Genomic DNA, 10941 nt, shown 5'->3' with positions numbered 1-10941 from the left:
TCAGTCATGTCTGACTCCTTGCAACCCCATGGTCTTCAGCACGCCAGGCCTCCCTGTCCATCACCAACTCCTGGAGCCTACTCAAACTCATGTGCATCGAGTCGGTGATGCCATCCAACCATCTCCTCTGTCGTCCCCTTCTCCTCCTGCCCTCGGTCTTTCCCAGCATCAGGGTCTTTTCCGATGAGCCGGCCCTTCCCGTCAGGTGACCAGAGTGTTGCAGGATCTTTAGCATCTCTGGCCCCTGCAGCTGGGTTCCAGCTGGGCCTGGCACTACCGCTGCATTTGGGGCCTGTGGTGGTGGGAGTGGGCAGCGGCAGCGGGGGAAGCAGAGTTGTGAGTTGCAGAAGGAGCGCCCTGACCTCGTCCATCGCACTCTTAACCAGATCTGGCCCACTCCCTTCTGCACCTTCCCCATCTGGCCTGGCTGCCCAGGTCCCAGCTCAGGCACCAAGGGGTTAACGAGGGAAGAGAGGATCCCTCTCCTGTCTCCCACCTTAGATTCCTCCTCAGAGGGCCAGGGCCCTCAGGACAGAGCCCGGGAGGCTGACCCTGCAACTCCAGAGGCCCCGGGGTTTTCACTTTCACTTCTGCTCCTTTCCCAATGCCGGCCTCTCCCTCGGACTCAGCACCTGCCCACTGCCTTCCAGTGTTCGCCCAGGTATACGGGAAGACTCCTCGGGTGCATGGGACAACCACGGGCACCCGCACACACCAGGACCTCGCACAGCCCGCCCATCCGCCGCCAGTGCCCCTGGGGACGCCCCGTACGCCCCTCTGGGTGCTGACCGCCAGCACACGCTCGCCTCCTGCAGCAGCAGCCCCCCTGCCAGCTGGTCCTTCGACCTGGGCTCTAGAGGCCCCTGGCTGGCCCTGCTGCGGGGGTGGCCGGCGGAGGGGGCGGGGAGCCCAAGCCCAGCTGCTCTCGCATCACCCGACTCCCTGAACCTGCTTCCTGGCCGCACAGATCACGGCCATGACCACCCCGCGGGGAGGGCACCCCCCTGGCAACATTGCGCCTTCCCAGCTTGGTCCACAGAGCTGCAGGGGCTGTCCGGGGGGAGGGGCGGGGCTCAGCGCTCACGAGGTCACGGTCGCCCACCCCGTCACACAGCAGGGCCCACGTGCTCACCGCCTCCACGCCAGGCTGCGCCAGTCCTGAGCCTCAGGCCCGGGAGCCCCGTGCTTCCAGCTGGAGCGGCTCCCAGGACCCCCCTCCGGTTCTGGGCCAGCACGCCCTCCACCCTGGGGATCCAACAACCCCCAGAGAGGCTGCTGCCTCCCGCTCCATCCAGGCGAAGCAGCAGAGGCCTTGGAGACAGGCCTGAGGGCCAGAGGCTCAGCCCAGGGCCCAAGCAAGTCCTGGGTCCCAGAGGCCTAGCGCCCTGCAAGGGGGGCGTCTGGGCTGGGCGGCCATGGAGGCCCCAAACTGGGCAGAGGCGGCCCCGGAGGCAGGAGGTGCGGGCAGGGGCGGGCCGCGTCAGGCTTAGCATCCGGGAAGCCTGGGCCTGCAGGCCCAAGTGGGCAGCCGGGCCTTCTAGAAGGGCAGGCTGGCCGCGGGGCGGGCGAGGGGCAGCGAGCAACCGGACCCGGCCTCGGCCTGAATTCCTCCGACGTGTCCTCGGCTCCCTCGGCCAGTCCAGGCCCCGCCCCCGGCCCTCCCTGCGACCGGCCGGTGCTCGGGGAGGTCGGAGGAGCGGGCACTGCCCACCCTCCGGATGTATAAGCCTCCCGGCCAGGGGCGGGCGGTGCGCGGGTGCGCGTGACGCTCGGTTCCCGGGCTAGGCGGCCTGGGCGGTGTCCCTCAGCTCAGGGTCCCCGGGCGCGACTGTGAGCCGCCCACAGGGGCCCGGGAGCCGCTCGCGGGGCCAGGTCCTGTCCCTGGGCACCGAGAAAAGGACGACCCTGCAGCCCTGGGGCCTTCCACCCGTGGCCGCTGCCGGAGCCTGGACGGTCCTCTCCACGCCCAGGTTCAGGGGCAGCTGGGGAGGCGGGAGGAGCACAGGGCAGGGCCCGGCTGGAGCCCCGCGCCGGGGTCTGGGGCTGGGGGCGCCTGCTGCAGCCTCCCCTCGGGGCGGTGGAAGCTGGTGGCTTCGCTGTACAGAGGGAGGCCAGGCCTTGGGGAGGCGCAGAAGGTCCCGGGGTGCTGGCCACAGAGGCCCCTGGGAGCTGAGGCGAAGGCCTGGGGAGCTTGAAATGCAGGAGGGCCCGCACCACCCCCGGGGCTCTCCACCTACCAGGGCCCCCTTGGCCCGGGGTGGGGGGCCGTGACGCCATGTCCCCTGGGCACGGGGCCGCGGCAGTGAGTGGCACCGCGGGCTCCCGCCCCCGGGCCGTGGGCTGGGCTGGCCTCCGTGGGGCCGGGTGCATGCAGTCGGAGGCGGCGCCGGCCAGGCCGCCGGGCGCCTATGGACGCGCGGGGCCCGCTGTCTCCCCGGGCCAGCGCGTTCAGCATCGCCTCTCTGGTTGCAGCAGAGGCCACAGAACGCACCACGCATCCGGCCCCTGGGTCCTCCGAGCCTGTGAAGCCGCTGGGATCCCCGGCCGGCATGCACTTCAGCACCGTCACCAGGGACATGGAAGGTGAGCCTCCCCGCTGCGTCTGGGCAGAGGCCTGCCAGACCCCTGCCCCTGGGGCCCAAGCAAAGAGGGCTAGGGGGATGGGGCAGACGGAAAAGGCAGCACTGGCGGGGTGAGTGCCCGGCTTCCAGCCTGGACTCTGGGGCGCAGAGGAAGGGCGGCATCCTGCCCCAATCCTGCGCCCCCTTCGCCTGGGGACCCCGCTGCAGAGATCCGTGCAGCTGAGTCCAGAGCAGAAGAGGGCGTGGGAGGTCAGAGGGGGACGGGAGAGACGGACCAGAGGGAGTTGGCAGCGGGGGACAGAGAGCTCGGAGAGGTGGGGGGACAGGAGGAGAGCCCCAGAGAGCCGGGAGACTCGGAGAAGCAGAGAGAGACAGCAGGAGGGGACGGCGGGGGGAAAAGAGCTGGAGAAAAGGAGAGGAAAACAGAACACCCAAAAGGGGAAAGAGAAAAGGAGACGAAGAGGCCAGAACCAAAGAGAAGCGCGCGGAGGAGAAGCTGAGAAAGTCGAGTCTTAAGGAAAGGAGGAAGTCCAAGGGAAGGAGTTCCGTCTTAACTTATAAAAAAAAAAGTTAAAAGCCACGAATAATAGAGAGACGCACACAGAGAGGAGGGGGACAGGCAGACTAGAAGGAAAGACAAAGCGCAGAGGGACCAGCAGGAAAAAGAGGAAGAGGCGGAAAATAAACCAGAAATAGAGACGCGAGGCAGACAGTGCAGGGGCATCGGAGGATGCGGAGGGCAGACGCAAGCGAGGGGAACAAAGGTTAGGGAGCGACTGACTGCAGGAGCCCGGGCGGGCAGCGCCGCGCGGGAGGGCGGCCGGCGGGCGCTCGCGCGCTCGCCCGCCGCCGGGGAGCCGGTCCGGGCGGTCGGGGGCCGGGAGGGGCGGGGGCGGGGAGGGGGCCGGGAGGCCATTGTCTCGGCGGGGGCGGGGGCGCGGGGCGGGGCGGGGCGGGGCGGCTCCGCGGGCGGCGGCGCGGGGCGGCGCGCGCCCGCCACTCGGCCCGGGGCGCGGGGCAGCGCTTACCTCGGCGGGGCGCGCGGCCCGCGGGCCATGATCTCCGCCGTGTCCAGCCCGTGGCTCACGCAGCTCTCGCACTTCTGCGACGTTGCAGCCTTCACGGCCAGCAGCCTGAGCGGCCTGGGGGCGGCGGGGGGCTTCCCGGGCGCCGCGTCGCCGGGCGCCGACCCGTACGGCGCGCGCGAGCCCCCGCCGCCGCGCTACGAGCCGTGCTCCGCCGCCGCGCCGGGCGCCCCGGGCCCGCCGCACGCCTACCCGTTCGCGCCGGCCGCCGGGGCTGCCAGCAGCGCCGCGGAGCCCGAGGGCCCCGGGTCTAGCTGCGTGGCCGCCGCCAAGGCGCCGGTGAAGAAGAACGCGAAGGTGGCCAGCGTGAGCGTGCAGCTGGAGATGAAGGCGCTGTGGGACGAGTTCAACCAGCTGGGCACCGAGATGATCGTCACCAAGGCCGGCAGGTCAGGGCGCCCCTCCTTGGCCGTGGGCCGCCCCAGCCTGGAGGGGCCGGCGAGTGGGGCGGGGGTACGGCCGGCTTCTCTGCTCCGGGGTCCCGGCTCCGGCGACAGCCGCCTGGGGAACCGGCGGAGGGGTCAGGGGAGGAGCATGGAGTCCTGGAGTCCACCCGCCGCCCCGGGACACCCTTGGCCTGAGGCAGGGGCCGGCTCAGTTCTTCTGGGCCTCGCCAGCCGGCGGATCCCAGTGGATCCAAACTTTTCAGAGGAAACTCCCCTCTCTGGTTCCCTAGTTCAGTCCACCCGGGTTAGTTGGAGGCTTCGCCCGGCAACGGGGCAGTGGGTCGGAACCGCTCTGGGACAGTTAAGACCCTCTCAGACGGGCTGTGTTATGGGGAGGCCGCCACCCCGTTTTCTCAGGCCTACGTCTCTGCTGACGGGGCCGCCGCCTTCCATTGGCCTGTGTTTGTTTGAAGGGCCCGGAGAGAAGGGGAACGAGTTTTGCGATGCAGCCGATGTGACCGGCAGACAAAGGCGGGTGCCGATCTGTGTCTAATGCACACAGGAGACACCGGCTCTGCATCCGCACGGCCTGGGAGGGCTCAGGGCCTGTTTGCAGAGCCCGCGCGGGGCTCCTCCTGCCCTGTCACGGCGTCTTCCCCGGGGAGCCCGGGGCCTTCTGCAGGCTCTCCTGCTGGCCCTGGGCGCTCAGCCTTCCACCCGGCCCAGCCAGCATTCTGCAGCCCCTTCTGGCCTGCAGGGGCGGGCGGTAGGGGAGGCTTGTCCGGGAGGGCTGGCGTCAGCCCACCACCCGAGAGGAGGTGCCTGTAAGAGGCAGCAGCCGGACAGGCGGGCGGGGGCCGGGGGGCACGCTGTCCTCCCAGCCGGCAGCCGGCACCGGGGCTGGACTAGCCGGCGGCCATCGGCCCGAGCTGGGATTGAGTGCAGGACGAGTCGGAGCTCAGGGGACCCCAAGAACACAGGCCAGGCCAGCCTGGAGTAGCTGTGTCTGGGGAACTTGCCTGTGTCCTCGAGGAAGGATGGGGAGAACCCCAGGACCCGACGAGAAGCCTCAGGGCCAGGGCTGTGGACTCCCCAGCTCGGCCTCTGCGGGGAACCGGGGAAGCAGGCGCAGACTCGCGGCAAGGCCCCGGGGCTCCTGGAACCCCGCTGTCCGCCTCGCTTTCACTTTGTTCCAGCCGGGAGCTTGAAGCGATGGCGTAGATCAGGCGGTGGGGGCGGTCCTGCTGACGGCCCAGGACCCGGGACTGCTGTTGCTGTGGCCCCCTGGGTTGACCCGGCCCCAGACTGCCGGATCGGCAGTCAGTTAGGCCGGGTCTGCACGGGTGGAGGTGCAGTGAGAAGCCAGAAGCCGAGGTCAGGGCCTGCAGGCCCGGCTGGCACGCTGAGTTAGCCGTTTCTGTGTTTCTAACGGGGTGGGGGGGCAAGAGGCTGTCCTGCCATCCACTCGCCCTTGGTGGGGCAGGGGCCTAGTCAGGTCGGTCAGGCAGCCGGGTGAGGGGAGATATGACCAGGGTCCTGGCTGGCCGGCCGGCCGGAGGCTGCATCCTCGGCCGCTGGAAGCCGGAGGCCGGTCCTCCCGTCCTGAGCTGACGGGGTCTTGCCATCCCCAGGCGCATGTTCCCCACCTTCCAAGTGAAGCTGTTTGGCATGGACCCCATGGCTGACTACATGCTCCTCATGGACTTTGTGCCCGTGGATGACAAGCGCTACCGGTGAGAGTGCGGCCCGGCCCGGCGGGCGGAGGCGGGCGGCCCAGGATGCTCGTTGGTGACCGCTGGCCAACTCTCCGGTCCCGCCAGCCCCCGCCCCACAGGTCTCATCCGCCCCCAGCAGTTCTGGGGACTGGTCCTGAGGGGGCTCAGACGTGCCCGGGCTCCCCACCAGCCTTGTCCGCGTCCCTTTCCACCCCCTCCCCGGGACGCCGGCCCCGGAGCCGGCAGGAAAGGTGGGGTGGCCGGGAGAGATTACGCTGGGCGGGCCTGGCCGCCCGGACAATTAACAGCAATTAATAAAGAGAGCCCGGTCCGCCCTGCGCCCTAGGCCCTGGCGGGCCAGATCCAGGCTCCCCTCCTCCCCGCCGCACCGGCTGGTGACTCGGGAGGCTGCAGGCTGGCGGACCGACCCGCGTGCAGCGAATCGTGGCGCCAAGGCCGGCCGCCTCCCTGCTGGCGCTTCCTGCCGCCTGTCGGGATGGTTTCCTTGCGGCCCCCTGGGCAGCCCCCCATCTGCCCCGTGGGAGCCTCGGGCACCTCGGGCTCCCTGGGCAAGGCCCTCACCCGGCGTGTCGTGGCCCCTGCCCCCCACCGCGGCCCAGGTACGCCTTCCACAGCTCGTCCTGGCTGGTGGCCGGGAAGGCAGACCCCGCCACGCCGGGCCGCGTGCACTACCACCCTGACTCGCCGGCCAAGGGGGCCCAGTGGATGAAGCAGATTGTCTCCTTCGACAAGCTCAAGCTGACCAACAATCTGCTGGATGACAATGGCCATGTGAGTGGCCCCCCGAGCTACCGCCCCGTCCCCCGGCAGGCTGAGGAAGTCCCTGCTGACCCGCGCCATGGCAGAGTGTGAATGATGGACGGATCAGGGAGAGCCAGCCCTCGGGTCAGGGGCCTGGGCCTGGGAGAGAGGGCCGCACTGGTCCCTTCACCCCATTCTGGGCTTTTGCTGGAGGCATTTTCCCTGGAAAAGATGGGGGGCCGTGGGGTGGGGCGGTGGGCAGCAGACTTGTGAATCTGGCGGTGAGGCTCCTAAGAGGCTGGCCTCCTTGGGGGAGTGCAGGGTTGTGCCGGGCTGTCGGGAGGGAAGTGCGCTGCTGGTCTGGGCCCCGCAGAGCTGAGCTCGGCCCTCACCACCTCTCTTCCAGATCATTCTCAACTCCATGCACAGATACCAGCCACGCTTCCACGTGGTCTACGTGGACCCGCGCAAAGACAGCGAGAAGTACGCGGAGGAAAACTTCAAAACCTTCGTGTTTGAGGAGACACGTTTCACCGCAGTCACCGCCTATCAGAATCACCGGGTGAGGCCCTGGGGCAGCCCGCTCAGCACCCCTGGGAAGGGGTGATTCTCAGTGGCTGCCTGGGGAAACCCCGCCAGGATGGAGCCCACCTCCCCGCCACCCGCCCCTGCGGCCTCAGACCACCCTCCTCCCCTCTGTGTTGCTGTCCGGACCAGCCTCCTATCAGGTTGACCCCTCAAGCAGCAGCTATCTCTGAAGCCTGAAAGTTTGTTTTCCAAACCATTCCGGAAGCTCCCACTGGGGGCCTGATGCGCGGTCTACCCAGATGCCTGGGGTGCCCTCCAGTCCAGACCTCGCGGCTCGGGGGTGGACCTAACTGCATTGCTAGCCCAGCCTGGGGGGCACTTGCGGGTGTGAAAGAGGAGTAGTTCCTTAGCCAGAAGGAGGGCTCCCCAGCCGCGGAGAGGTGCAGCCCCCTGCGGGGGAGGGAGCGGGTGTGCTCCAGCCCGTTTCTGGTGGAGAAGGGAGTGGGGGAGAAGCAGAGGGGAGAGTGGCGGGCGCTCCTACGGCTCCCTCCCCTCCGGGTAAGTCCCGCGGCCCCCAGAGCGAGCCCAGTGCCCGCTTCCCGCAGATCACGCAGCTCAAGATCGCCAGTAACCCCTTCGCCAAAGGCTTCCGAGACTGTGACCCCGAGGACTGGTGAGTGTCCCCCAGGAGAGCGCGAGAACGCGGGCGCCCCGCTGGCGCCCCTGACCCCGCCCGCCTCCCTCCCGCAGGCCCCGGAATCACAGGCCCGGCGCGCTGCCGATCATGAGCGCGTTCGCCCGCTCGCGCAACCCCGTGGCCTCCCCCACGCAGCCCAACGGCGCGGAGAAAGGTAGGCCGGGGTCGTGGGATCCGGACGGGCGGCCGCGCCCGGCCTCGCCCGCGCCGCAGGGGCGCTCGCGGCCTTCGCGGCGGTTGCGCAACGACTGCGGCGGCCGGGCAAGCGCGCACTCGCCCGTCGGCCCGACGGCTGCGTCCGCCCGCCCACCCCGCCCCGCCCGCCGGCGGGCGCGGGCCCCTGGGGAGGGCCCGGAGCTGGGCAGGGGCGCCGGGCGGGGGCCGGCGCGCTCTCGCCGGCTTCGCCGCGGCTCAGCCGTCGGCCCTCCCCGCAGACACGGCTGAGGCCCGGCGAGAGTTCGAGCGCGACGCGGGCGGCCCGGCGGGGCTCGGGGACCCGGCGCACCCGCCGCAGCTGCTGGCGCGGGTGCTCAGCCCCGCGCTGCCCGGGCCCGGGGTCCCGCTGCCCGGTGCGCCCGGAGGCCGGCCCAGCCCCCCGCACCCCGAGCTGCGCCTGGAGGCGCCCGGCGCGTCGGAGCCGCTGCACCACCACCCCTACAAGTACCCGGCCGCCGCCTACGACCACTACCTCGGGGCCAAGAGCCGGCCGGCGCCCTACCCGCTGCCCGGCCTGCGCGGCCACGGCTTCCACGCGCACCCGCACCCGCACGCGCACCCGCACCACCACCCGGCTGTGAGCCCCGCCGCCGCGGCCGCCGCCGCCGCCGCCGCCGCCGCTGCCGCCAGCATGTACTCGTCGGCCGGGGCCGCGCCGCCGGGCTCCTACGACTACTGCCCCAGATAGTGCGCGCGCCTGCCCGGGGCCCGGGCCACGCGGCCGCGGGGCCGCCCCCTGCCAGCCCCAGGGCGGCCGGAGGACCCCGCTCCCCGGCCCCGGAACCCCCGGGGCGCGCCGTCAGCGCCGAAGTGCGCGGTGCGCGCGGGAAGGAAGTGGTATTTATTGTTCTCGGCGAGGCCGCGACGGCCCCGGCCCTCCCGCCCCCCGCCCTCGCCCCGGTCTGGCCGCTGCAGCGGGACGACCCGAGAACTCCCGTCTGCAGGCGGTGTGGTGTAGATATTTGTAGATATTTGTAGATAAACTGTAGATACCGCGCCGGCGCCGCCTTGATAAACGGTTTCGCCTCTTTTGGAAGCTGCCTGAGTGTCCGTTTCTTTGCGCCGGGTTACATCGCGCGGGGTGTCTGGGGAGAGCCGGACTTGGGGACCCGCGGGTTCTCCGGCCAGGCCGGCCGCAGGGCCAGGGGTCCCTGCCTCGCGCCCCAGCCCTGCGCCCTGGAGCCCGCGCGCGGCCCCGCCCCCCCCCCTCCCGTTTCCACCTCGCGGTCCCCGCGGCCGGAGCTCCAGGTGTGCATCCGGCCTACATTCCTGCCTTGGCGGCTGCCCCTCTGCCTAGGGCCCGGGTCCCGCCCGTGGCCCGTTTTCAGGACCGGTGCCTGTCCTGTTTTTCCATGGAAGCTGGGATAACAGTCCTGGTCGAGCAGGATGGACACTGTCCGTTGGGGGCTGGGAAAGGAAGAAACCCTGACTCTGATCGGGAAAGACAGAAACAGGCAGCTCTGTTCTCAGAGCGCTGCCCTGGCTGCCCCGGCCCAGGCCTGTGTTTTTCCCCTGTTTATTGACTCTATTTGCTTCGAGGGTCCCCATGGGGTGGCCTGAGCGAAGCCACAATGACAGTGGTCATGAGTCATCCTGAAACCTGCCTGGGAAGCGTTTTTCCCAGGCCAGGTGGTGTGGGACCTCTCCCCATCAGCGCCACACCGGACCTTTGATGCGGTCCCTTCCTGAGTCCAGGCAGGAAGAGCCAACAGCCCATCAGCGTCAAGGTTGCTGGCCTGGGCTCGAGAGGGACGGGAAGTGCGAGTGGCCGAGGCCCTGTCCCCCTTCCGGGCCTGACCCGCTGCGTCTGTGGGCCTGGGCCACCTCTCCCAGGGCACGGCTGGGCTTTTCTGATGTCTGCCCTCGGCCGACCCTTTCTTTCCGGGCGTGTCCGCCCTGGAGGCGGTAAGTAGAGCTCAGTGATCAGCCGGCAGGAGCCGTTCTCGCGTCCGGTCTAGGACGGGACGTGGTGACCACGGCTGCTGAGGAGCGAGCAGTGGAGCCAGGGCCCCCAGATCCTCGAGGGGCACCTGGCACTGGGCGTGAAGACTCCTGCAGTGTCTGCCTGAGTGGCCAGCAGGCTCGGTGGACAGAGCTTCAGGGACGCAGCCCTGGGCGCCACCCCAGTGGCTCCGCCCTAGTGGACAGTCTGCCCCCAACCCCAGGTCTGCCTCTGAGTGAGCCAGCTGTGCCCCTGGCTTCCTTGCCTGGGGCCACAAATCCAGCCAGCCCTCCTCATCCCGGGAGGAGAGACACGCTGCGGTTTGTTCTGACCAGCTGGTCTCCGTGTGGCGCTCCGGCCTCCCACGCCCCATCCAGACCAGGGAGAACCGCAGATGCAGAAGTCTGTTTTGGGTTTGTTCAGACATGAAGTAAGGACACGTGTTCCCTGGTGCCCAGCGTTGGCAGATGAGAGGTGCCTCCCGAGACCGCCCCCTCCCCAGACTAGAGCCAGGGTCGCTATGCCCACTGCGGGGCATGCCCATGCCAAGCAAGACGGAATAAAGGTGGACGCCGGGCTCCCACCAGCCGTGTCCGAGAGCCGGGCACCTGCGGCTGGGCTCTGCAGATGCTTGCCTGCCCTGGGGTGCGACCCCGGCCCCCAGAGGTGTGTTTTCTCCCACTGCCCCCGGGGCTGAGTTGTTCTGGCTGAGACCTTGTCACAGGCTGGCCGCGAGCCGGGGGCCCCTGCCAGCCACTGCAGACCCACGTCCAGACTCACGTGAGGGGCGCTCACGTATTCTTGATGGGTGTTGGGCTGTGCTGTGCCCCCCCGTTGCAGTCGCCCTGCCTCTCGTCCTGGGGTCGGGGGAGGCCTGGCTCAGGTCACCAGGCCTCTGAAGGGCACTTGGGACTCTCGGTCACTTGTTCCCAGGTGCAGGCCCCTCCCTGGGACAGGCCATGTCCTCCCCCGCACCCGGCCTGTGCTTCCCACTACAACCATTTTCTGGGATGGGGCTGGGATCCTCC

At 69.8% G+C, this 10941-nt stretch overlaps 1 protein-coding gene across 1 annotated transcript; it reads left to right on the top strand.

Moving 5' to 3' along the window:
- Window positions 1-1801: 1801 nt before the first annotated feature.
- Window positions 1802-9007, top strand: TBX1 (T-box 1). Its single transcript, XM_027566008.1, has 9 exons — window positions 1802-1970; window positions 2473-2583; window positions 3699-4056; window positions 5685-5786; window positions 6389-6560; window positions 6937-7092; window positions 7664-7731; window positions 7809-7909; window positions 8190-9007. Exons 2-9 carry the CDS (start codon window positions 2550-2552, stop codon window positions 8657-8659), a joined length of 1461 nt encoding a protein of 486 aa, XP_027421809.1. The 5' UTR covers window positions 1802-1970; window positions 2473-2549; the 3' UTR covers window positions 8660-9007.
- The last annotated feature ends 1934 nt before the right edge of the window (window positions 9008-10941 follow it).

Source organism: Bos indicus x Bos taurus, chromosome 17 (genome assembly GCF_003369695.1).
Source record: "Bos indicus x Bos taurus breed Angus x Brahman F1 hybrid chromosome 17, Bos_hybrid_MaternalHap_v2.0, whole genome shotgun sequence".
Classification (NCBI taxonomy): Eukaryota; Metazoa; Chordata; class Mammalia; order Artiodactyla; family Bovidae; genus Bos; species Bos indicus x Bos taurus.
This window is presented reverse-complemented; position numbering and strand designations above follow the sequence as displayed.

What these genes read in the sequence shown, in the direction of transcription:
- TBX1 (XM_027566008.1), top strand. Translation starts at nt 2,550, where the DNA reads ATGCACTTCAGCACCGTCACCAGGGACATGGAAG. An exon ending in GTGGATGACAAGCGCTACCG is followed by an intron (nt 5,787 to 6,388) that starts GTGAGAGTGCGG and finishes ACCGCGGCCCAG; the next exon opens with GTACGCCTTCCACAGCTCGT. An exon ending in GACTGTGACCCCGAGGACTG is followed by an intron (nt 7,732 to 7,808) that starts GTGAGTGTCCCC and finishes TCCCTCCCGCAG; the next exon opens with GCCCCGGAATCACAGGCCCG.